The sequence below is a fragment of the Hyposmocoma kahamanoa genome, unplaced genomic scaffold, assembly GCF_003589595.1.
Source record: "Hyposmocoma kahamanoa isolate Upper Pololo Valley unplaced genomic scaffold, ASM358959v1 64, whole genome shotgun sequence".
NCBI lineage: Eukaryota > Metazoa > Arthropoda > Insecta > Lepidoptera > Cosmopterigidae > Hyposmocoma > Hyposmocoma kahamanoa.
The window spans coordinates 9,521,059-9,548,283 of NW_020653852.1; the positions used below are offsets into that span (position 1 = coordinate 9,521,059).

At 34.5% G+C, this 27,225-nt stretch overlaps 2 protein-coding genes across 2 annotated transcripts in view; one reads left to right on the top strand and one right to left on the bottom strand.

Annotated features, from left to right (window-relative positions):
* LOC113230853 (putative ribosome-binding factor A, mitochondrial) overlaps window positions 1-2,762 on the bottom strand; it is a gene marked incomplete at its 3' end in the record, with an annotated part of 8,920 nt that extends 6,158 nt beyond the window's left edge. The window contains exons 1-4 of the mRNA XM_026464953.1: window positions 2,626-2,762; window positions 2,274-2,475; window positions 1,046-1,214; window positions 384-523 (exon numbers count right to left, since the gene is read on the bottom strand). Coding sequence (XP_026320738.1) covers window positions 384-523; window positions 1,046-1,214; window positions 2,274-2,475; window positions 2,626-2,729 — 615 coding nt within the window. The remainder of the gene's footprint in view (window positions 1-383; window positions 524-1,045; window positions 1,215-2,273; window positions 2,476-2,625) is intronic.
* A 740-nt stretch (window positions 2,763-3,502) lies between these two features.
* On the top strand, window positions 3,503-27,054 carry LOC113230667 (retinoblastoma-like protein 1). The gene is made up of 19 exons (XM_026464692.1): window positions 3,503-3,640; window positions 3,905-4,041; window positions 4,345-4,548; window positions 5,730-5,920; window positions 8,305-8,465; window positions 8,555-8,690; window positions 9,007-9,086; window positions 9,677-9,843; window positions 10,075-10,285; window positions 10,517-10,726; window positions 11,222-11,354; window positions 12,022-12,135; window positions 17,792-17,952; window positions 18,219-18,398; window positions 21,312-21,441; window positions 21,609-21,706; window positions 22,720-22,881; window positions 24,592-24,750; window positions 25,833-27,054. The coding sequence occupies exons 1-18, from the start codon at window positions 3,503-3,505 to the stop codon at window positions 24,748-24,750; spliced, it is 2,772 nt and encodes a 923-aa protein (XP_026320477.1). The 3' UTR covers window positions 25,833-27,054.
* Window positions 27,055-27,225: the final 171 nt, after the last annotated feature.

Consider the following 27,225-nt stretch of genomic DNA (forward strand, 5'->3'; position numbering starts at 1 on the left):
CTATTCCCCATGTCTAGGCCGCGGCGGTGATGGTGCTTGCCTGCTTCGAAGCGGCGGGCGCAGGGGCGTTCTTCACATTAATAAATTGTGTTCGAGTAGTCACCATTCGAGGGAAAATCTTAGCACCGCAATTCAGCAATAACGCTAAATGGGTTCATCAAAAATCTAGCGGATTCTAGAGAACTAAAAGTCTAAACAATCTGACTTAAGGCCGTCTATTACATAACGTAGGTTTGTGATTTTTATATGAACATAGCTCAATTTTGATAAAAATGTCAGTTATCCCTTTTTGTGTTCCGAGGGCACAGAATTACTGTGAATTAGTTTAATAATTCAATGGCAAAAATGTAGGACTTAAAATGTTTTAGTAAAGAACACCTCACCTTCATTTCTGGAGACAGTTTAGTGTCGAGAGTAAACTCAGTTTTCAGCAGATGACCTACTTCTGTCGGCGTATAATCTTCGCCGTAGTCGGCCATGGCCAATCGACGGTCGAGGTCCACTAGATTAGCTTCGTGTTTATCTGTTTGAGCAAAAGATTTTTAAGAAAACATTTTTCTGTTTGATCAAGTCAAATAGATCATGATACCAAATAAATGCCATGAATTAAATATAATATTCTGCCAGACAACCACACCAATTATCTGGTCTCGAACTAGACAATCTCCTGTACCATGAGTACCAGAGCAACGAAATCCACTCTGGGACACTTCCCAGAACACCCAGACCAAAACCAGTTAGAAAAGTACATTTCCCAATTTGGTTCTAGCGGGAATCTAAAACTCAAAAAGGTCACGCGCACAGTACCTACTTAACCACAACTTATAGTATACCAATTTTTATATGCATTTCTTATGTTAGCATGCATACATTACACGGACCTCTTACGGGTCCACAGCGTATATAGAGACGAAGAGTTAACTTTTATATACAGTAAAAAAAGGAGAAACCTCCACTAAACCTTCCCTTAGGTCCAAAATGTATAACTGTCAAAATAAACTGCCCCATTGACAATAAGTCATGAATTAATTAATTGTTGATTCACCTTTAACAAATATAACATACGGCACTTCACCCATTACTCTGAGAGTGGACAACTCATGTCTAAGAGGACCAGCTATCTTCTGGAGCAAAACTTCTGTCTCCTCATCCCTTGTGTCTCCTTTACATACCCAGAACACGTTCAATGTATGGAAATTTGGACTAATTTTTACCTGAAAAAAAAACTATATTTCTAATAAAGTATTTAAGCCTTTAGTCATTGTAGTGTTTTAAAATAAATAAGTCACAATAAATGAGGGAGGAATTTATAATTATTTTAGATATATGTAAATACTTCATTATTTATGTATACATTTTATTCAATTTGAATACTGTATAGAATAAAGCACCTGAAGGATACACATTAATAACTATGCAAGTTGGTTTTATAAAATTTTTACATAACTCTTTTAGATTGATAAAATTCCTATACCCGTATGGGTGTACAGCAAGTTTTAATTTCATGAAGTAACAAATTTTGTAACTATTTTACAACATAACCAATAGAACCTACTAAGAAAACACTACAGAGTTTGTAAGGAACACAGATCTTAGTGGTCTGAGTGTATTTAGGTAAACTTGAAGCCACTTACAGCAGGTAATGAATCTACAATCACAAAATTATAAAAATAAACAGCTATGGTTTTGCTTACACCATAGTAATTGAGGAGCATCAGGACAAAAACAGCTAAGTCACATTTGGACTTCTTCTGTTCTTAAATGCCATCAATCAGTTTTTGAATCTTTTTACAAATAATTTATCCAACCTGAAAAGCAACTGCAAAATCTATAAAAATGTGTTTCAAATGCATGGATCTGAACACAATGCAACAAACCTATTCAATGAAACTAGACAAAATTAGATTGGAAATGTATCTGTTTTTATTCTAAAGCTCCTCAAATTATTAGTGACACAACAAAAACATAATACAGCACATTACTTTTGGGATTGTCAAAGTTTAGGTAAAAATAGAGTCAATTCCAATCTATGGTGACCAACCATAATTTCTAAAAAAACTACTTTCCTCACTCTTCACTTCCACTATTTAATTTGCAAGCATAATATTGTTAAATTTATAGTATTCATTTGTGTATGTGTGCAGATTATGATCTGTGAAACCAAGAGTGAAGTTTCTGAAATTATATCCAACTATACTAAGTAACCAACAATCGTACATTCCCTTTTTTATATAAATTTTGTGCAGTTTAGATGTTTAACTGTATTAACTTACTTTTGATATTTCAATGCCTCTACCTACAATATCCATAGCAACAGTTCCCGTCGACATAAGATCAGTTATATTTTTCATAAATAGTTTATTCAACATAGCCAAACGCTGCACTCCTTGCTTGCCAGGTTCACAATCCACTTTAGTTAAGCTTTTTACAGTCGGCATAGGCTTTGCATCGTACATTTGCACTGGATACCATTGCCTGAAAAAAAATGAAGCATGTTGTGTAAGTTGAAATTATAGGCTTGAATCAAACAGCACATAATACAGCTGATTGTTTTTTAGCCAATTGTTACATACGATTTGGTGCCCTATTCATTATTTATGCTTAAACAATGAATACAGCACTTACTTTTTAGACCTGGGGTTCAACATTTTATTGAGTTTAACCCCTAACTTTTTAACGCTGTAATTAACGGCGGAAACATGATACAGGCGACAAATCATCTTAAACATTATGTTTACATTAAAAAAAAAACTAAATTAATTGGCACTATATGTAACAAAATAAATAATAAACATGTTTTCAGACTCGAAATACCTATTTAAAACCTGTCAGCTTAAATTTAAACTGTCAAAAAATCAGCTGAGGATTTCAAGTGGGTTTTGAAACCAAAGGTCATCTCACTAACTTCAATATATATATCTATATTTCTATAAAAATGTACGACTTTATTATATTAAACAAAACTGAATATAGTTAATAAAAAAACTCTAAAAAATTTGTATTCAACTCAGTTACAAACTTTAATTTCAATAGCCTACACATTGGGGTAGGCAGAGGCTATCGATTGGCATTTAGCACAATCCTGGCAAACCTCTCTTGCTTCTCTTACATCAATCGATCATCATTTGCATTATTTTGTATTTAAAAAAAATTATGACCAAATAATTTTTTCAATAACGAAAAACAGTACTATTTTTAGTTTCGAGATTCTAGAATCACTTTTTCTTTCGAAACAATGATCAATACGTTTCGAACGCACTGTAACAAAAGAATGTGTTCAAAAATATGAAGCCATAGACAGCTTGTAGAACATTTTTTTAAATTGAACGTATTCTTAAACAGTGCGTGGGAGGGAGGAGGCGTGTTCCCGCCAACAAGCTGTCAAACAGTTGTCAAAATCGGGATAAGTTTCAGGATTGTGCTTTCGTTGTTTATTTTTGTGATTTATTTATAAAAACCTTTTTAAATTAATCAATTAAGTGCAGTGTAATCATTTGCGAAGATGGCGAACCCCGAGGACAACGAAGAATATTTGATATGGTTATTAGATAACCTGTGCTCGAAGTTAAACGTTGACCCCTTCGCTGCGAAAAGAGCAAGCGTCTCATTTTTCGAAATAAAACGAAATTACACACTTGATGTAAGTTTAACAGATTTCTTTAAACCTACTACATGCTAAAAAATTCATGCCTTTCCGTGTGTTACTGTACAATGTAAAATATTAATACATTTTAACCATTCTATGTCGATGATATGAAAACGCTTTACATATGAACATCTGGTGACGTCAGGCGACGATATTGATACAGAATTCTATATATACCCATCGACAGCTGATAGCTTTAAAAGTAGTTGTTTACATGAAAATTGTGGCATAAAAGTTTAATATAGGATGTTCTTCCAGGGCGACCAGCAACATTGGATGGCGTGTGCCCTCTATGTGGCATGCCGGTCATCAGTGACGCCGACAGTGTCGACTGGCAAGGTTTTGGAGGGAAATTGTGTCAGTCTAACTAGGCTACTTAGGCTTTGTAACATTAGGTTAGTATTCTGGATGGATTAACATTGTCTTTGGCACCTAATGATTTATAGGCATAAACCAGTGAATTCTATGAAATTAAATTCAAAATAACAATATAGATAGCTATCACAAGGAATGTATCAACAAGAATGTATTGAATATTATGTAGTTCACTGGCAATCGGTATCCCTCATCATCATCCTTTGTAGCATATGCAACATTCAAATCTAATGCAATGAATTATAAAAGCAAGCAATAACTGAATAAAACAGGCTCAATGTGAACATAGCAATGTATACTTTATGTATCTTTTATTATTTCAGCCTTATTCAATTCTTCAATAAAATTAAGAATTGGATGGAGATGGCAGCAATGTCTACAGACTTTAAAGATAGGATATCCCGTCTCGAACGCAAGTTTGCAGTCTCCACAGTGCTATTCAGGAAGTTTAAACCAATTTTTCAAGAGATTTTCAGAGGCCTCACCAATGAACCTGTTAAGCAGATTACTAAGAGCAAAAAACATAAGTGAGTTTCTGTAATTTCTTTCCCCATGATACTTAGATTCCATCGATTACATTTATTTTGTATAGGGAACCAAAATTTTCTTTTCACCCTTTATAATTATTGTTTTTACTAAAATTGTTTATTATGGTTACTAAATCTACATCTAAAATATCATCTCTCTTTTTTGTTACATTGTGTATCAATGAAACCTTGTAAATAATTAAACCATTTAAATAATTCATGGCATGCATGTACAATCAAGCATTTACTGATAATGCAAGACATTAGAACTAGAAACAATGTTTTACATCATAGTTTCCCAAAGTGGTCCCTACTGTCCCCCCGCGGGCTTTTTAAGAGTCACAGGGCGGTGGTAGGGACCTCACAAGCAATTGGGGGACGTTGATGTCCAGGGAGTGTTACGGCATTTGAACTAATAAACCTGAATTAGCTATGAACTACACTACATATATATTAATTTTTTTTATTGTGATTTTTTTATGTTAATTTAATATAAAAAAATATGTGTTTCCAATTATTTTTTGTGGTGCTGGGCATTGAATTTTTTTTTATCTTGCCTATGTGGGCGGTGAGCCAAAAAGTTTGAGAACCTATATTTTACGCAAAACACCATTAAAACTTCTTCGTATTAATAATTAAAACAATTAAGCTAATCTCAGGCTGTTTGACATAGGTAGAAATATAAAGAGTTACTTAGGGGATTACTTATAGCATAATCTATGATTAAATACTTTAGCTAATTTCTTTTGAATGAAACTATATTGAATTATTAACATGCTTTTAATGTGACTGGCTTATAAACTTTTGCAGTATTAGAATACTTTGTAGGTTAAATATTCTACACTTAAATGTTGACTTTAGAAATAAACCCACATGCAGTAACAGAAGCAAAAACTAAGTCAATAATGCCAAAGGATTGCTTTTTACTGCTCAAATCCCCGAAAGTTCCTGTAACATTTTCTATATTTTACTTGCCACAACAATTAATTACTGCTTTTTTAATTATATAACTCACAAGTAAATTACTTATTAATTTATTGCTTGGGTATTTTAAAAACTATACATTTTTTTTCACATTAAGTGCTAAAATTTATAAAACCTGTCAGTGACTATCGAAGCTACACAGCACCCTCTACTTGCTTCATAGGACCCAGGGAGTAAATGCAATTTTTTTTTTGCAGACTACAACCCTGTACAACAAATGCTCTGTTTGAATTTGCATGGTGCCTCTATGTCTGTGTAAAGGGGGAGTTCCACAATTCAGCTGATGACTTGGTTGATATGTACCATGTGCTCTTGTCCTGTTTGGACTTTGTATTTGGAAATGCTTACATGGCGAGAAGAATCGACTTGATTGATCCTGAATTTAAAGGTGAGAATGGTATCCTATACTTTTGTACACTAATTTATATGCAATCTCATGGCATCAACTACCATGAAGTATTGATAATTATAAAATTTTACAATTTGTAAAAGTGGCAAGGGTTAAATTTGTGAATAAACCATTGCATAGTCGTGGCGACTGTGAAACCAATTACTGTCTTTTTGGATATTGTGGTCTCTTTGAAATGAACAATGGATACTTCGAATTATTTTTAAATACAATTTCTGGTTAATACAAGTGGAACACAAATGACTACAAAAAGTAATTACACATATAGATCGGACAAGAATAGCGATAAATAAACCCTAAGTTAAATAATGATGAGTAACGAGATATTGTTGATAATAATAATAATTCATTTATTCGCTTGAAGTAGGGTATGGTACATTATACATGTTGATGGTAAAAATTAAATCAGCGCATAAACCTATTTGGCCTTGTTAAATAAAAGCATGCAAATACAATATAATCAAATAATACACTGATAGATTAAGACTAAATGTAAAAATAATAATTAGACAATAAATTGATAAAGTTCATTGATTTAATGCAAGATGTCATAATCGTGTATGTCATAATTTAAAATAAATAATAAAAATTGTAAAGAAAAATGTATGCATCAGTTAGTCCTTATATTTCATGAATTCATCAACTGAGTAGAACAAATGATCAAATAGCCACCTACGCAATTCCTTTTTAAAACTAGTCAATGGAAGACGCTTAAAGCAATCTGATATATGATTAAAATTTTTCCACACATAACATACGAATTATTTTGGAAACGTTTTGTTTTGGGTATTGTACCAAGTATCACTTTATTGGTGTACCTTAGGCTTCTGGCAGTTACGTCGTTCGCTATTATGAATTTCGCTATTATTTATTTTTTTTATTAAAAAGATTTTATACAAAAAGAAAACTTATAAATTAAAACTTAGCGGTACAACAAAAACCTGAATAGGTTTATCCGTACACCGCGATTCATTGACGTGAGCTCGTAACAAAATTGGCTAACGCATTTGCCTACGTACGCTTACCCACTACCATAAAAACAACCACTACTCGAGTAAAAGACCTGTGAACGAACATAATAAGTTATAGCGAAACAGATAAATACCCTCGGAGTGGTGTTACAATAAAAACAGTCACTCACGTATACAGGACGTTCAGAGTTTATTTAATAAATATGATTTAAGATTTGTTTTTATGCTGTTAGTTGTAAGGTTAATTTTTATTTCTGGTGGTAGTGAATTAATTATTTTAGGTATCTGATAACTCAGTCGATTTTTACCGTATATATTATTATAACGAGGTATTATTAGTAATTGATTGCTTACACTTCGAGTTTCCATTTTGTGACTGACTTTTTTTGCAAGTTTTTATTAAAAAATTGTTCTATAAGTAAGGTGTATGTATTCGTCTTACAAATATACCAACTTCGAGTATGTACAGGCACGGGATGGACAATACTCTTAACATTTTGAAGTGCGGACGACATGAGACACACGGCGCTACGTTGCAGATGGCCCGTATACATCGCTTTTGAGCAGTAAAAGCCTTCCCAAAGTCTGTGCCGTTGCCCCATATTTTGATACCGTATCTGAGTACAGATTCAATATACGCAAAATAGGCTGCCAAAACCATTGACTTATAATTGTAAGTCAATGGCCAAAACTGGTTGTAGAGAGCAAACGCAAACCTATTTATTTTTTTGAAGCCAATCCATCGCAAACTATGAAGGAAGTAGCATGGTTTGAAGTACCCATACATATTTTGTACCAGATTGATATGATGGCAATCAAGAAAAACGAATACATGATTGTCTGAATTGCAATGGGCACTATATGTTGAAGCTTACACTGTTTTAATAAGACACAGAAATGAGAGAGTATTAGTTAGAACCATGTAAGTAATGGTTATGATGAAAACAGGTTGGTCCCTGCTGACAAGCCCAAATACTGTCCATAAAAGAAACTTACAGAAAATTTTTGGCAACTGTTTGATGGTTCAGCCAAGTAATGATTCACGCTAGCTCAATTGGTGGTCATACTAACATTTTTTATTATTTAAGTATTCAAGTAACTTATACTTAAATATATTTTAAAACTCGAATATTAAATTATATTTTACAATAATGTACTTAAATAATAAAAATTGCCATGTGGAAATTAGGCAGTGGACTGTTACCCAACATTGATTGACCTGTGACAATGGGTGCATATTATGGTTAAATAAATGTTATATTGTAAAACTTTTTAATTTCTCTTTGTATGAAAGCTATGTAAAATAGCAATTAAAGTCGTCCTCCTCCATTATCTCTTATTCCAATTCTTTTCTTCTGCCAGGACTTAACTTTTCACATTCTTGCTTTTTAGGTTTGCCAAAAGATTGGTTAAAGGAGGATTTTGAATTGCCAAAGAAGCCTCCCTGTATTATATCAACACTATGCGAAATCATGGACGGAATGTCTTTAGAAGCTGGCACCATGAAAGAGTACAGTTGGAGACCTGTTATTAAGACCTTCTTTGAAAAAGGGGTATGTTGTATTCAATATTGCATAGCCTGTACATAGAATACTGAAGAAAAAACCATTAGGGAATATTATTTTTCATAAATGTATTTTAGCTATTAAAAGGTAACAGCGATCAACTAACAGGCGTATTAGATGTCGGAAATTTCGACGTGAACCTAAAATCACTAAACAACTCATACGAAACGTACGTGCTCAGTGTAGGAGAGTTCGACGAAAGAATATTTTTGGGTAAGGAGATTGTATATTATCTTTATTGCTCTTATACCAAAAAGTTCTTACTTTCATTGTGAACAACAATGCTTTTTTTACAATTCCAAATTTAAAAAGTTGACTTTGACAAATTAAAGTCTCAATTATGTTAACCTCTATGAGTGTGTTAAGCGCGTAGAGGGTTTTATTCTCCCTTTATGGTTAAACATGCATCATGTCGAAATTTTTCTTTTGGAATTTAGCTTGCTTTGCTGATTATGAAGAAGGTAAACTGTATTCCAGCTAATCTTCTGTTTTTCTTAACATTGAAGTAATTATTTTTGAATATTTTCAGGAGAGCATGCAAACGAACGGATTGGTACGAAGAAAGACTCTGGCGATGAAATATCACAGGTCATTGCCACATTTGGACCAGTGAGTATCCACTATTCACATTTCCTTTCTTCTTTCTCTATCTTTTCTTGTAAAATTAAACGATCCTAACATGCTACGATGCCGTTAACTACAGGAATTCATAAAGCAACCGGGAGGAGATGTGACGCACGACCGTTATAGGTTGGTTGATTGTTTCCATTGTGGTGAGCAATCACTATTTGTTACCTTACACGTGGTACCGTGATAGAAATTTGAACTCGTGGTACCGATGTCTCACTGAATTTTAAACGTCACATAATACTGTGTAATTAGTTACATTTAAGAGGTTTCACTAAAACATCCATAATAAATGCGTGTTGTGTATGGGATGATAGAGCTGGGATTTGATACAACTGTAATTTCACAAGTCTTTATTGTGGACTTATGCTGCACGTCACATGTGTTGCGACTAAACAGCGACATAAATTGGTACTATAGGTAGAAATAGTATACCTTCAATAGATAATATTTAATGAATAAGAAAAGTCACGAGAATCCGTAAAGGGTAAGGCTTTTATATGGAATGGCCCATTAAATAAATGTCACTGGTGACTGGCAAATGACTGCAAAGAAACCAATGTATTATCCAGAATAGCCGCGCCTGTCCGGATACGCCGCTGACCGGCCGGCGCTACCTGACCCGGCGCACGGAGGAGCTCACGCCCGTATCAGAGGCCACCAACAGCTTGGCACGCCTCGCCGCATACCTGAGAAATTCGAAACCACAGCTTTCGTCGCAATTTATGAGGTTTTTCGCGTAAGTTTATAAACTATCCGAATATCCTTGAACATAGGAATCTAGTTTGCTTCGACCTGAGTTAAATGGCGTTGAAGACTTACATATTCAAAGAGTATACGTAATTATTCGGCGCACATCTATGTTACCGTTTTGATGGACATGATTCGGGATCACACATATAGTATTATATATAGTGTTTCTCCATTTTTGCAGCTATGAACTTTTCTTGAAATTACACTAAATTCACAGAGAATGTGGCGTAAGCGAAGAAACTACACACGCAAAAGTGATTCAGCCATGCAACAGTTGGATGGAGCAGTTCTCAAACAGCCTGCGGGAGTCCAACTGCAGTACCGAGACAATTAAATTCCGCTCTAACATGGTCAGCTGCCTTTATTATAAGGTCTTCGAACATATCATTCGGGAGGAACATAGGAAGAAGCCACAGGTGTCTCTACAGGTAAGTTACTATATTTGGGATTTGTGCTTGCCATAGGCGATGTGAAGTAATTATAAACAGTGCAAAATAGAAGTGATGTCTGAATAAACAAAAACTTTATACTTTCAAACAAGTTTTACTGGATAGTGCATTTACAAATGCTCTCGTTTTCTTCATGGGTTCCACTGGGCTCTATTTTAGTTCCACAACTGTTTATTTTTTATAATTCGTCATCACAAAATTTAATTTCAGATGCTTCTATCTCAAGAGACGTACCAACTAACAGTATACGCGTGCTGTACGGAGGTGGTCCTACACGCGTACGGCGTCCATTCGCTGCGTTTCCCTCGCGTTCTTCAAATCTTCGGCTTGAGCGCTTTCCATTTTTATAAGATCATCGAGCTAGTTGTACAGGCTGTTTTTGATAAACTCAGTCGTGACGTCATCAAGCATCTTAATGCGGTAAGTGTCAGTGTCAATCTAGTTAAGGCAAACCACACACTTAGCCCTTTTTGTTGCCTAGATTGTTGAAAATCTGTTAATACAGGGTGGAAATTTGAGACTGACCAACAAGGGCTACTACGTTAACGTCATAGCTACAGGAAAGTGATCCTAGAAGACAGTGCTTGAGTTATGAAGATACATCGATTGGCATTCACTGATTTTGAAAAAATGGTAGTAAGATAAGACAGGCAGTTTATGACAAAAAATTTTTTCATGCCATTTGATCCTGTTTCTGATAAGGACAAGGGTCTCTATGGGACCAACTGAGATAAGAGTACTAAAAATGTCGGCAGTCGCAAAACACTTTACCGTTACGGTAGCTGTCCTTGCGAACTTGTGTCAGATTTCCACCCTGTATAATTAGTTTGAAATAAAATAAGAAATACCAACTATAATACTGCGTTTTTGACGCCATTTTCACGATGTTTTTAGTACAATTTATGTATTTCGTAGGTTGAAGAAGAAGTACTAGAATCCCTTGTATGGACGTCAGAGAGCCCTCTCTGGGAGCAGTTGAGCAAATCACCTGTGCCGGCTTCTACCGAAGTTTACATCTCAGAGTCGCCACTGGCGCGTCGAAATAATAGTTAGTAACATTTGTCTGAAGTTCCACTTTTATCAATTCTCCACAAAACTGTGAAGTTGCCGTAATCAACGGTCGTAGTAAATTTGCAATCGAGACCCCTCGGATCTGGATGCCTTAAGTATTTTTCATCATACTTGCTCGTAATTGGTATGATTGCATGGTGGCTATAATGCCCCAATAAAACCCACGGTTAAACCAAACATTCGCTTAAAATGTGCAATTCAGCCACATACTACTTAAATTCTTATTCTATTAAAAAAAAAATTATCTGTATAAAAATTTTACAATTTTTTTTGTTCCAATCTATCATGGCTTGTTTGCTTTTTACAACATTTTAGATTGAGTTGTATTATCTATGGAAGAATTTAAAAAAATTACCGCCATTTGCCAAATCCATAATTGTTGTGTTGTGAACCATATTTATATTGTATTTATTTCCTCGCAAATGTGATGAAGAACATTGCATGTATCACAGACAGTAAAAAAATACAAAACTCGAGTTATTAAAGTCCTCAGCCTTTGGCTTCATGCTTCTCATAGACTCGTGCTTAGAACAACAATGTACTATTGTAAGAGATGTCTTAGGTGTTTAACTTGCAGATATATTATATCACATGAATATGTAATATAAAACATAGAAAGTGCATAAATCGTTGTCATATCCTAGGTGGTCTGCAATCGCCGGGATCGGCAGCGATAGACCGGTTCCTGACGCCGATGGCAGACCAAGCCAAGAAACAGTTGTTCAAAGATAACATCAAGCCAGGACAGTCATTATTAGGTAAGTCAAACTTTTTAAAATTTACTAGAACAAAGTGTTTCTTGAATCTAACCTATCTACTGCAATGCCTTTGACGAGTTTTTACGTAGGTGACTGTACCGTTTTACACAGCTTTATGGGCTATCCTTTATACAGGTGCATTCAAGAACTCATTAATATTGACACTTTAGATTAGCCAGTTCTTGTCACAAGCGGCATAGAGTTGAATTTAAATCTCAAGTATTAAACTTGACGTGATCTTGACCTGGTACAAAGTCGACAGTACCTTTATTCAAGAAATTGCAAAATTCAATGAATTATAATTTGAATTTGAACTTAAGTTTCATTTCATTAATTATTTTTTATTTTTATTGAGATTTTTTGTGAAATAACTCCATTAGTTTTGTTATGATTACAAAGATCGAAACACACAGAAATATTTCGTCGACCCGGTGGGACTTGAGCCGACGACTATGCTGCACCGTAGCTTTGCTCTAACCATCTGAGCCACGGGTCCAGTTTCCGAGTCGTCGAAATTCTCCTCTGACTTTAGTCATTCGTCGCCGCTAGAGACATCTAGTGAGAGATTTTCGATATTTTTTATTTCATTTATCTAATAGAAAATAACAATAACAACTGAAAGCCAATTGCAGGTTACCTCAGGAACAGAAATATAATAAGGAACCTTAGTGCACAACTTAACTAATCTCTTATACATGGGGCGCACTATAAGTTTCCGGAATGAATGAGAAAAAAATACTATAAATGGTGAGAAATGAGTTTATTGTTTCTCAAAATATTCTCCGTTAGCGTTAATGCACTTTTTCATACGAATGAACCAATTTTGAAAATATTTATGCCACTCCGACGTGACAATCTCTGAAACATATTTTTCATACTCTTCGACAGCCTCTTCAAGTGATGAAAATCGTTCACCGCGTAACTGGTTTTTAATTTCTGGAAATAAATAAAACTCACAAGGTGCCAGATCGGGACTGTACGCGGGATGGCTCATAAGGTCAACGTTGTTCACCTTCAAAAATTCAATTATCGTGGTGCAAGAGGATACGGCGTTTACGGTTATTTTTACGGAGTTAATCAATAACTTCCTGCAAACAAATGCTCGTATACCAATCACAAATTCAAATTCTTTATTTGCCACATCACAAAGGTCGTGTAACATTTAGCACGTCAATAGTACAAAATTCTTATCAAAGTCATTTACTACTAACATTTAATATTACCTATAACTAACACACACTCAACATACTACTAGAACTAAATTCAAAGATTTGCACAATATACACATAAATTTAAATATTATTTAATAATAATATATTTATGAAATAAATCGCATAAGTAATAAATCATTAATAGATACATTAAATATTATAAAATAATGAGCATTTTTTTGGATGCATAAGGTCAAAATATTCGTCAACTTTATAGAATGGATTTTCAATTAAAAATTTTTTTTTCTTTGTTTTGAATTCTAATTCGGGCAATTCGGATATAGTCGGTGGTAGTTCATTGTACAATTTTATCTTTAGTCAGTAACCTCGCTTAGCAGTTCTTTTCAATCTCGTTTTTGGTACTATCAGTTTGTTTTTGTTTCTAGTATTGTAAGAGCGTATGTCTCTGGTTCTTTTCAAGTTATTCTTTTTATGTACTTCCTTCAAGGAATTAAAAATAAACAATGATATTACTATTATTAATACAAAGATCGAACACTCAGAAAAAAATCCTTCGATCCGGTCGGATTCGAACCGACGTCTTCTTGCATACCGTGCCAGACGCTATAACAACTAATCCACGGAACGAACCAACGGACCTCACGAATTCTTCTATGTGCTTGCGTCGTGTCTTTGTACTTGGTCTTTCAACGACTTTTTAGTCGTAGCGCCATCTATGAGAAATCTATTGCAGATTTATCACCCAGTTAGTACCTTTACAGCTACCAGTCCTGGCGAGAGATGTCGCTATTCACTGTATTAATTAAATTTTTATTGAATTGATAGTCAATTATTTTTTGTGAAATTACTCCACTAGTTTGTTATAATTATTAATACAAAGATCGAACACTCAGAAAAAAATTCCTTCGATCGACAAATAATTGAATATCAATTCAATAAAAATTTAATTCATGATATTACTGTCATGACCCCCAATTTAACAAAAAAGATTTTTGCGTATAATCTGTCTTTGGATACCACTGATTATTCTTATCGATCTTTTCTGTAGCACCAGAACGCGTTTTACATCGGCGCCGTTGCCCCAAATTGTCATAGCGTAATTTATTGTCGAATGAACATTCATTCGATAATAAATTACGATAATAAATTCGATAATAAAATACATTGTTGACTGTGTATTATGCGTACATACGCATAATACACAGTCAACAATGTATTTTTATCGATTAATGGCTTTAATTTAAGAAGTGCATAATTTCCACCTGCTATTTTATTACACATATTATTGATATGAGTTTGATGACTCAAAGTATTATCAATAGCATAGCCTAAAAATTTGGTATTTGATTTAAATTCTAGCGTACGTTGTTTTCCCGAGTAATATTTCATAACAGTTGTTTTTTCTTTATTGAGTAATATACCGTTAGCAGTAGATCATTTATCTAGTAGGCTAACTACTTCATCAACTTTTTGTGCCATAACTTCCTCTTCCTTATCTTTTATCCCGACATGGGTGTCATCAGCAAATAAATTTACAAAGCTCCACTTAGGCAAGCTGTTTTGCAAGTCATTTATATATACTAAGAATAATATAGGACCCAATACAGATCCCTGTGGTACCCCGACGTCAGACTTTCCCAGTACAGAAACAGATTCTTCAATTTGTACCAATTGATTCCTATCCTTCAAAAAGCTATTTAATAGTTTTAATGCAACAGGATCCAGACCATAATACTCAAACTTACACATAAGGATATTATGATTTATACAATCAAAGGCCTTTGAAAGATCGCAAAATATGCTCGTGCATTTCTGCAAACCATCCAAAGCCTCTAAAGCAAAGTTAACCAACCATATTGGATATTGCATCTGTAGTTGACCTACCCTTCCTAATCCATATTGCACTGTACTATAAATATTTTCAGTCTCAAAATAGCTAGCAAGTCTATTTTTTATTACACATTCCAAAATTTTTGATATACATGGAAGAACATAAATTGGCCTGTAATTGTTCATGTCATCTTTAGATCCTTTTTTAAAAAGTGGAATTACGCGTCCTTTTTTAGTACTTCTGGAAACACTCCTTGGCTTAAACAAGAATTCATTACATGAAGCAAGAGTTGCTGTAAGTAACTGTCTTCCAGGATCAAACGTTTCAGCGTTTCAGTATCCATGCCATGAACATCTTTAGTTGGTTTTCCTTTTATTTCTTTTATCACTTTAATGAGTTCTTTATTTTCAATGTCCGTGAATGTCAAGGTAGATACTGGTTTTTCTGTGTGTTCTAAGTATTTTTTAGATTTAGATATGTCAACATCTACGTGAGCCGAAATCAGTTTAGCTATTGTTAAAAAATAATTATTAAATTCATTAGCTATCTCTGTAGCCTCAGTAAAAATGGTTCCTTCGTTATTTTTCACATATTTAATGCTTCATTTAGTTTTTACCCTTGTCTTAGTCTGCTCATTAATGATTGCTCACAAAGCTTTAACTTTATTATTTGCCTTTTTTATCCGTTCTGAATTCTGTAACTTCTTAGCTGTGAACATCACTTTTTTAAATATCTTTTTGTATTTTTTAATTTCCTTTTTCCGTTCGTTTGTTGGTTCTATGTCTTGTAACATTTCCATGTCTTCTAACTTTGCTTGTGATTTTTCAATTCCAACAGTATGCCATTTTTTTGTTCATTTTTGTTTGACGAACTTTTGTAAAAGAAAACGCCCTATCATAGTAATGCATAATCGCTTCCATTAAAATGCTCATTTTTACACTTGAATCAATAGTATTTTCAATTTCCAATCTTAACTGTAAATCTTTATTTAATTATGTAATTGTTTTGCGCCTAAAAATTTTACATGATTTTAAATTAACTTTTTTTTGGTTTAGTAGTGCTAAAAAAATATTTTAATAAAATTACATTGTCATCTGATAACTTACATTTCATAACATTTGCTTCACAATATTCCATTTCAAAATTAATCACAAAATTGTCAATACATATTGAGCTTGAACCTTCAGTTCGAGTGGGTTCGAGTTCACTATTCACGGTACAATGATTCTCCAAAGCAACAGTAGCCACATGTCCAGTTTTATTAAATTTATTAAGAAGCAATCATCCGCTTAGAGGCACTCCTGTTACCTGTTACTATGTCCCACGCCAAATTTGACGCCCGTTCGTTGAATCTAGTAAGCGTGGCATTGCACCAAGTGACGGTCCGTTTTTTAAGCCTCAGTCGTGGACGGGCGACCATCACGAAATTCGTCACTGAGATTCACACGACCACGTTTGAATTCTGCAAACCAGCTATAAATAGTCGTCTTGCATGGTACTTCATTGCCAAAAGCAGTTTGAAGCCGAGCGAGGCTCCGCTGAGCTGTTAAATTACACTTAAAGTCGTAGAAAATTTTCGCGAGTTAAATCCATGGTGATGAAAATGGTGAAAATGGCGCCACAATGTAAAAACAAGTGACAGTCAAATGAAACAAACTGTACTCTACAGCCAAAGAGTTAATTTTCAAATGTTGTAATTACTTTTTAAATATTATTTTTGTAAGTGGCTAGTTACGGAAACTTATAGTGCGACCAATGTATAAAGAGACAACCGCAGTTGTAAACCTCACTATGAATGACAGAAGAACCCACTCAATGCTCACCTTACCAAAATCACACCCATGTTTAAAAGATCCAGGTAAAAGAATCCACATAACTCATTTTGTCTGTAATTAGTACAGATTAATTTTAATAATATTTAGTTAATTCGACTTATGGCTTAATTTTAATTAGTTATAATTATATGAATGACATGAATGAGTTTGGCACGCAGACGCAGGTTCGAATCTTTTCTTCTGTGCTATGTTCGAATCTTTTCTACTGTGTGTTAATAACAAAGTAGTGGAGTAATTTCACAAGAAATAAATGAAGATTGTAGTAGTAAAACGTCATGAGATACAATAAAAATCAATTATACTAATTTACTGCGAGCAGCATTCGTGAAAATTTTTTTAAAATAGATTTTTCATTAATTTTTTGATTTCTTATTTGAAAATAACGTCATGAATGGTCTGTAACAAAAAAAAAACTTACATTTTGATATATCACTTACATTTACTACCGAGTTGTGCACTTGGCCACTTGTAGCTACTATTGTATTTAAATACCTTTTCATCACACTTGAATGTAAATAGTATGATTGCATGCAGACTAACTTCACTATTATGCCCCAAATAAAACTCTCGGTCATTTTTTCTTTCATCATTACACGACCATGGCTGTAACGAGAAGAAAAAAGACCCGAGGGTTTTTATTGGGGCATTATAGTCAACTTATCATGCAATCATATTATTTACACGCGAGTGTGATGAAAAACTTTGTATCACAGGCGGTACGGGAATTAAAAACTCGATTCCGAATGCCTTCGACTTCGGACTTCTCCCTTAATTCACAATGTACTATTTCGTCCGCTTAAATTAATTTTGAATTACAGTTCAACCGAACAGTGCAACAAAACCGGAAACGAACTCACAAAACGGCCAAAGCCAGCCGACACCGCAGTCTTCACAATCCTCTCAGGCCTCCAATGGGGAGACCACTCCCAGCTCCACACCTAAGAAGGCTAACAACTCACTTATTTTGTTCTTTAGAAAGGTAATTATTAACGTACGAGATACCTCTTTGACTCTAGATGTTGTACTAAGTGTAAAAGGCAGAATAACATTTGCCTCCTGACAGGGCAAGCAGTAACTATGAAATGTCCTCTTCTGTGACACGCGCGCACGCACGCACGCACACACACACACGCGCACACACACACACACACACACACACACACACACACACACACACACACACACACACACTTTTTTTTTCAGTGTTCTAGAAGAAACAAAAAACTACATACACATTGTTCACAGTTCTACAGCCTAGCAGTAGTTCGTATGAACGACCTTTGCACGCGGTTACGCCTCACCGACGAAGAGCTGAAGCGCAAGATCTGGACGTGTTTAGAGCATTCAATCATGCATCAGACGCAGCTGATGCGGGACAGACATCTTGATCAGATCCTCATGTGCGCAGTCTACGTCATTTGCAAAGTAAGCAGTTTTAACCGACCTATTTTAACCGACTTTAAAAAAAGAAAGAGGTTCTCAATTCGTTTTTTTTTGTTGTATGTATGTTACGCGGTAACTCCGGCTTTGATGCATTTGTGAACCGATTTTGATAATTCTTTTTTGTAGGAAAGAGGGCACTTCAGTATTCATCCCATTAAAATTTTAAGAAAATATTCCACTTCTAAGGGCAAACTAGGGAATGAATCCGGTTTCGCGCACTTCCCTATAACCGATTTCAATAAAACTTGGCAAATATATGTAATTCCACAAACTTTTGAGGTCGGTTTTTTAGTACCCTGTACTCAAATTATGTAATACAGTCTTCGACGGGACTCTTGCACAAGTACTTATTTATTTAGAACTAGTGGCGAAATGCGTTTTTTAAGCCTATACCTGTAAGTAGATTCTAAATTTCCGTTCGTTTCCAACACAGAACAATAAATACAGTAGAAATGCTTAGTGGGCGTGACACGTGTGCCAACGCCAGTCCGCCATTTTCGCTTTGAGCGTTAATGTCGTGTCAATTATCTCGCGCAAATCCTCGAAAATAGCGGAAAAATGCCATATTTTGCTACTTTGGAGTGCAAAAATGATAATCACACCTGTTGTATTATCCAGGGTGTTTCATATAATCGTTAAATCTTGTTTTATTTAATTTTAATAAATTTTCATTGTCTTTCAGCTATTGCGGCTGGATGGCAGCACATTGAATTAAATTTCAATATAAAATCAAAATTTCGCTCGTACCTTGTAATAGTAGGTATTAAACTTTCAACGATATGCCAACTGGGTAAAGTAACTATATTAACAGTCCCAGAATTAGTTAGGTACATCTTTTTAAATTAGGAACTACGAAAAATCATCAATCAAGCATCAAAAAATCATTAATAGATAGTGTGAGTTTTGGCGACACCGGTTCTTATAGTAACAAAGGCTTAAAGCCTTTCCATTGTTTATTTTTCTTCCTTGATTTCCAATGTTGGAAGAAAATCGTTAAAAAGTATTTGTCAAATTGTTCATATTCATTTTCGTTATTCAGCTGTTACTGTCCCACTGCAGGGCAAAAGCCTCCCTTCCCTTTGTGTACGCACTCTTCGCGATTTAACGCCGCTACAGGCCAAGACCTCATATAGGTACGCCTCCAATTTGTCACGTCATCTTGTTTGGTGGAATCCACGCCGTGGTGGTCGAAGAAACAAACATATCGCACAACCATATGTGAAACATATGTGAAATACAAGATTATACTACAGCTGACATTGAGTTGCAAATAAATGGACGACGGGTGTAATACAAAAACCACGAAAAAAATATCCCAAGTCAACCTATTTAAACGTAGTGACATGTAAAGGAATATAAAAAGCTAAAACGTTGAATTTAAATTGTAATGTCATTGTAGTACTGCCTAATTTTGCTTGCAACAATAGAAAGGCGCAAAAAAACACCATATTCAGCTTCTACTGGAAACTTGCCAAAATGCACCATATGTAGCTTCTAGTGAAAACTACTTGAACACAGGTATAATGGAGTAGCCTTTATTATTTATAAATAAATTTTATACGTAAATGTTGATTTTATACAATATCATTTATTATGCTGTCATTTGTTATTTAGCTAGGGGTCTGACTTTTCTTCTTGAGTTTCGAGAAATCTCGTACCCGATTTCTCGAGTTATTCGAGATTTTTTTTAAAAACCGTAAAATATCATCTCAATCAACTATAAAACTAAATGTGAACTTGTCCAAAGTTGTTTTGGCCTGGGTGTTCTGAGTTATGCTCCGGAATAAATTCCATCGTTCTTGGTCCCAGGTTCGATTCCCAGTAGAACCAATTTGGGATATGAACTTTTGTAAATTGGTTTTGCTCTGGGATTCTGTTGCTCTGATACTAATGGGGAGTATGTACAGAGAGTTCCCTAGTTTCAAACCAGGTGATTATTTTACAATAGAATACTAAGACCAGAACCATTTAGAAAAGTTAATTTGGTAAATTGATCCTACCGGTATCGAACCCGGGAACTTCTCATCCAGTGCCCACAGTGCAAACCGTTAGGCTATCAAGGTTGTTACTATTTGTATTATTATGCAGTGTTTGTGTTCACTCATTGATGTAATGACATACCAAAGCTTTAATATTATAGTAACATTTTTACTGTTTTGAATAGGTAACAATACAAAGAAGTAATTTAAGTAATTTGTACACATCGTTCCATATAATTTTTTTACAAGGCACTCCTTTTAATAAATAAATTGTTGTTTTTTTTTCGGTAGTTCTCATCATTTTTGAACCACTATGGCAAATTTAACAGTTATTTCGTACTCTATTGCTATTTAACAATAATTTTAATTCAATAGCTACTAGATAAAATGAAAACAAACCAGAACCGGGCAGAAATAACATTCCAAAAAAATAACAAAGCTGAGAATCGGGATTTAAAAAAAAAAAATTAAATCTACAATGTTTTCGAAACTACTAATTTCGGTATTCGGACAGGGTATAACTTGACTTAATTTGCTTCAAATTAGGTCTACTTTCAGCCCTTAAAAGGAATGTATCGAGTTACCAATCACCCTGCATACTAGTGCATAAAATAACACTTTTAAATGATAACTATGACACAATGTAGTACTTACTGAAAATATGATATACCACCCTATTTTTTCACTTTGGTTGAGTAATTTTTACAAGGTTTTACTACGCAATACGGCATCATTCACAAGCATCAATCACAAAAATTTAACCTGAATAGATGAATCTTATTAAATAACCTTATATTTTCGTATATGCGCCAGACTTGTCGCAAACGGTGAAATTATTATGTTTACATAACTTTTAAGGTTAGTAGTGTAAGTAAACCTAGATGATACCTAAACTAAGTAAAGTTGGTTACTCTAGGTATCAAACAACCCCAACAACCCAGTGGAGCGAACGTTTGCAGAGATCATGCGCTGCTACCGACAGAGGCCGCTGGCTGACAATCACGTCTACAGATCAGTTCTCATCAAGCAGAATAGCAATGGAGAGAGTGAGTTTCATATTATTATTAAAATATATGGCTACACTGTAGTACAATGTTTCGAAACGCTTTGTTGAAAATTATACCTTACGTTTTGTACATAGCGTTCAATTTTCTTGTGGCTGTCTGTACATACAATCTAATCTTATATTGTGAATAACATCGATTTGTTTCAGGTTCACCGGAAAGAGGAGATCTAATCAACTTCTACAATAGAGTGTATGTACAGTGCATGCAGAACTTCGCACTTCGTTTCACAGGCAGGCATAAGGATGTGAGTATGATTTTGTAGTGACAATAGTAATATGACAAAATAAATTATTTAGAGGTACCATTAATTGGCAAACATATTAGTCAAGATGTTATTGTTGATTATGGTATCAGCCAACATGTCGTTCGACATATTTTCTCATAATTTATATAACCGTATTATATAAATGTCGATTAAAATGACCAAATATTTCCTACTGAACATCTACTGAATAATACATTCATTAACGGTTACTAATTGACACAAGCAAAAATTCACAGACATTGCTTACGTATACAATATAATATATAAAATAATCAATCATCATCATCATATCAGCCGGGAGACGTCCACTGCTGAACATAGGTCTCTACTAAATAAAATTGTTTATTTGTATAAAGTACATAGGTATCATGAATTTTTACGTAACCGACATAACACTTGCTCATGACTGCCACGCAGAGGTCCCAGGTTCGATTCCCGGGCCGGGAGAAATATTTATATGGCCTACATTTATTTCTCTCGTGAGTTTGGGTGTAATTTGTGGTTGTCTATGTGTGTGTCCATAACACCCGCGACACAGGGTTTCCCTAGTGCGGGGCTATGTTGAGTGTGTGCGTTATTTTAAAAAAAAATTACTTATATTTCGTCATTTTAACGTACGATTTGCTTGTTTTGCTCTTGTTTCGCATAATCAATACCCTAATTCAAATTTAATTAGATGGTTTCCCAATAGTGGAATATTCTTTATAATGCCACGTGCTACAAGCCGCGTGTATAAGTAAAGGGTCCTGATTTGCGAAAGTAAAAACGAGTTCAATGCGTCTGTTTCTTTCGTTTATAGTAAGATGATTGACTTCAATTTAGAACTGATAAATTAGTCTACCGATATCCGTAGACTATTATTCTTATAATACACTACATCGGCGACATGCGTTACTGCTACGTGTAAATGTAAAGAAACTGTACTGTAATGAGGTATCTACTGAATTACAAGATAGCTTCCCGTTGCGTTAACGTGTGACGTGTGGTGGCAGGAGTGCTGCCTGTCGCCCCTGCCGGCTGGACGCGGCGATGCGGCTTACTCGCCGCTGGGACAGCGTGTATCAGATCGTCACCAGCTCTACGTGAAACCGCTCACCGAGCCACCTCCGCACCACACACACCTCACTTACCGCTTCAGCCGCAGCCCCGCCAAGGTACGACAAATTATTTTGATGACTTTCTAGAATAGCGGCTTGTCTCAGAAGCACCTAATTTATCAGGAAGATGGCTTAAAAAATTGAGACTTTTTGAAGTTGACGAATCGTCCATCCCAATTTTACCACATGATTATTTAAACCAATTAAGATCTGTGTTCCCATTCACAATATAGCATTTTCTAAATAAATTGCACATAAAATAGCGTCTTAACTAGATAATGCGCAGTAAAGAAAAATATTTTTAAAGCTGACATAAAAAAAAGAACTTTAACATTGACAAAACAAAAATGACGAGCTAAGCTAGTTTTTCATATTTATAAAACGAACTTTGCGCACGTTTAAGCAAGAAATTGCGAAGTAAACTCAGTTTAATTTAATTTCTTGCTAAGAAATTAAATCAAATAAAAATTTAATAAAAAGAAATTAAATTAAACTGTAAACCTTGCAAACTGAAAAACTTGGGCAAACTTTCTTTCTATAAAGACGAAAAACTTGCTTAGCTCATCGTTTTTGCTTAGTCGATGGCAGAGTTAGTTTTATAAATCTCAGCCTAAGTGTGAGTAAAATAAAGTAGTAAGATTCGGAATCCATGGACTTTGCTGTTTTGCGTACTATTAGGCGGCCGTTCGAAATAGTATTTAAAAAAAAAACTAATTTTCCCCACACCCGATTTATTGATGAAAATTACTGACAGACTGACTTCCCGATTCCCGGAGCTACATACTGCTCTTCACGAGTGCCAAAGTCTAACTCGATTTGTGTTTCTCGTAAAAAAACCCGTCTGTTATAATCAACCTTTGCAAAATAGCCGTATTAGTTTGGGTTATAACAGTACCATCAGAGATAGCATAAGCAAATTGTACATTTCTTTACATGTTCTTTATTGTGTCAATACAATTGCATGCTATCTCAAAATTAGATGGCATTGTTAAACAAGAAACATATTAAGATAAGGTTGAACTGTAGCATCCATACTAATTTTAAATAAAACTTCATGACAGGCGCTACGTCTTTCTCCAGATTTAGTCGTGTTAGTAGATTTAGTAAAAACGACACGATAAAAGAGTACAAGCAAAAGTATGACAAGGAAATAAGAAAAACAATTTTTAAACTGTGTGTGTGTGTTTGCGTGTTTGTGTACTTGGGTGAGCCTTACGATGTAAATCTTGGATTCAGTCCATATAAATAAGTATAAAAGTATGTGTAACATATACATTACAATGTTTTTACCATGTTTTGTTAATTAAGTCCTCTGTTTCCTCGAAACTGAGTTTCTGCAACCAGTCTTTTAATGTTAGTTTAAGTTCTCTTAATGGGAAGGTGTACCTACATATCTAAAATCTTGTTCATTTTATTATATAAGGACGAACTGCTGACATAGTACTACTGTCTACACGCAAGAGAAGTTTTATGAGGGACAGGTGGACATACCCAATACTTAGTGCGCTGATGTGTTATATTAGCATGTAGAGGAACGGAGAAGTGTTTACTAAGCATCAATTTGAGCACATACAGCTGTCTTACTGTGAGCACTTCCCAGTCTATATAAAGTTTAGTACTTGGGTATAAGAAAGATTTTTTAGTTATTATTTTTTAGCTTTTGTCAAATAAGTTTAAGAAAGAACTGTTGAAACTTTGTTCATTGAATAAATAAATAAATAACTTTTGGCTGTGAATGTTGTTGATCTAGTTGTCGTATGTTGGCAGGATCTGCACGCAATCAACACGATGGTGTCGATGGAGGCCGGTGCGAAACGCAGCAGCACAGATGGGCTGGCCGAGGTGGTGAAGCGCGCGCGCTACCCCGCCGCCGCCGGCGTCGCGCGCAAGCTGCACGGCCTCATGTCCGATCGGCAGGCCGTCTAGGTCAGTCGCATTAAACCATATCATCAGAATACATTAAACTAACAACCCGACTGTGTCGCTAACACAGAAATCTAAATAAATAGGCACTACAAGTGTAAACAACGCTTATTTCTTTAATAGCGGGTGTCGCCATATAGTTGTCTATGGTCGACACTTGACATTTCGTTTTTCATAGGGATGAGGTTTGGTCGATGGTTAAAAATACAGGACTTTGCTTTAATAATAAGGTTTATTTTATCTATCCAAATGTGTAATAAAATGTTTACTTTTTGTTGTATGGTTGAACTTATTTTCACTAAATTGTACTGAACAAATTCTACTATAGCTTGTAAGAAACCAGGTCCTTTTGCCAGTTGTCTTTGATATATCGGATATTCACTTGTCTTTAAAATAGGCACATTTGGAGAAACTAAAAACAAAAAATATTTACGTTACCTTTCCCTGCCATTGTATTAAAAATACGTATGAAACGTAAATGATGTAATTCACTTCAACTTTGACACTTATTTAGATTTATCAGTTTTCCAAAACGTTTTATTGTTTAAACACATATTACATGTTGATAAATTAGTGACATACATGTTTTGTGCGTTATTATAACAATGGTATAAAACACGTACGCACAAAACTTTTGTCGATAATTTATCAAAACTAAAAGAATGTAGTATAACTTTTGAACGGCGGACCGACTAAATCTAGTTTTTTGCGGCTAGAACCGACTAAATGGCGACTTTTTACCAGACTAGTCAAATTTCAAAAACTCGACAATGGTCACGTTGGAACAAGGCTCAATTTATATTGCGGCGGAACGGAATGGAAGCGAATTTTTGTAACGATTTTGTACATAGCATAATGAACTTTATGATCAATTGTGTAACGTACAAACTAGATACGATCCAAAATCTTCCGCGGAATGCGCGAGCATTCTCAAACATGCGCGAGAATTCCAGGGAAGATTTTGGTTCGTATCTAGTTTGTACGTATACGTTGAGATACACTTGAGTGCCGTAAGATACGAGACTTGCTGTCCACATGCTTTCTCACACTACTCTTTTTTTTAACTATATATTTTTTTCTTCCAGATTAGTTCAACTCTTCCACTTTTTCCACCAGAAAATCAATGGATTTAGTCATATTTATTTTGTTTTACCAAAAATTTTCGCTTTTAGCTTTTTACCGGTCTTACTTCAAATGAAACATTTTTAATGTATAAAAAAATTACAAAATCAATTTTATAAAGGCTGAAAAATAATGTCACAATAGTTCCAAACATAAAATTGGTGCTAAGATGTTAGTCTAAATTCATTCATGGCATAAAAAGGAGCAGTTCAAAGTGGCGCAGGCGTTAACTACATATTTTACATCTATATTTACATCACCTGCCTTTGTTAAGTATAAGTTAAATGATCAAACTTATTTTCTTCTTTTCATTAAAACGAATCTATTGACAATGTATAAAAGAAAGATTTTTCAGTCTTATATTCAATTCAATGACCATAGATAGTTTTTCATTCCCATCAGAATTGAGGAGTTATATTATTATTGTAGAGTTGTGCTATCACTGAAGTTGATCTCATATCTTTATTTATAACGAGTGTGAATAGTATTCATATGCCATACATAATTGTAACATTGCTCACTGCTATGTAATTGTAGTTTTTAGGATGGCTGTGTCTACAAATTTCTACTCTAGGACTCTCACATACGTTAGTGCGGTTCATGGTACTGCGTCCGTATACAGGGCTATTATGTACTCTTAAAATGAAGTAATTCTAATATTATAGTGTACGAATTATAAAAAGCGACAATATTGCTGTCGTTTTTGGCAACAGGCCGTTGTCGAACGTGTCGAGGGCAAACTTGCGTAAAGTATGCGTAACCATTATAAGAATATGAAAAGATTATTTTATGATTTATTTTACGTGTAAATTCAACATCTAAAGTAGAATATTAATCTTGTATTGTACATACCCAAGAGGTTTTTCTTTTACTGCATTGACTGAAATTGTGGTCCAATAACTAACCTTATTGTGAACCAATAAGGAATTATTTTAAACTTCAAGGTACATGCTACCTAGCTATGCCTCCTTAGTTCCTCATGATTTAGTTACTGAGTAATCTGTTCAGTTGACTTTATATTTTCTTCCATTAATTTTACCTTTAATTCCTAGTTTGTAAGCAATCAAAAAGTTATAAAATCAATTTTGTTTTAACTTCGAATCAAAATTATTTGATTGTATATTTCGGACATAACCATTTTTATCATGTATTCTATGTAGATTTTACTCTCACGATATTAAAAAATTGTATTCTATGATAGAAATCTTTTATTTTAATTTAATACATATGTGTATTAATACAATGTATGCACATTTAATAACGTTAAAAAAGGCCAGTTCAGATATAGGCGTTATTCGCCACCGTTATGAATTAGTTCGTCGTCACTGATTTGCGGACAGTGCGGAGGGATAATTT

Excerpts from the sequence above, each read along its gene's own strand:
- LOC113230667 (XM_026464692.1), top strand. The coding sequence starts at position 3,503 with ATGGCGAACCCCGAGGACAACGAAGAATATTTGATATGGTTATTAGAT. Across the intron at positions 5,921-8,304 it reads GATTGATCCTGAATTTAAAG|GTTTGCCAAAAGATTGGTTA; the intron begins GTGAGAATGGTA and ends CTTGCTTTTTAG. Across the intron at positions 10,727-11,221 it reads TCATCAAGCATCTTAATGCG|GTTGAAGAAGAAGTACTAGA; the intron begins GTAAGTGTCAGT and ends TGTATTTCGTAG.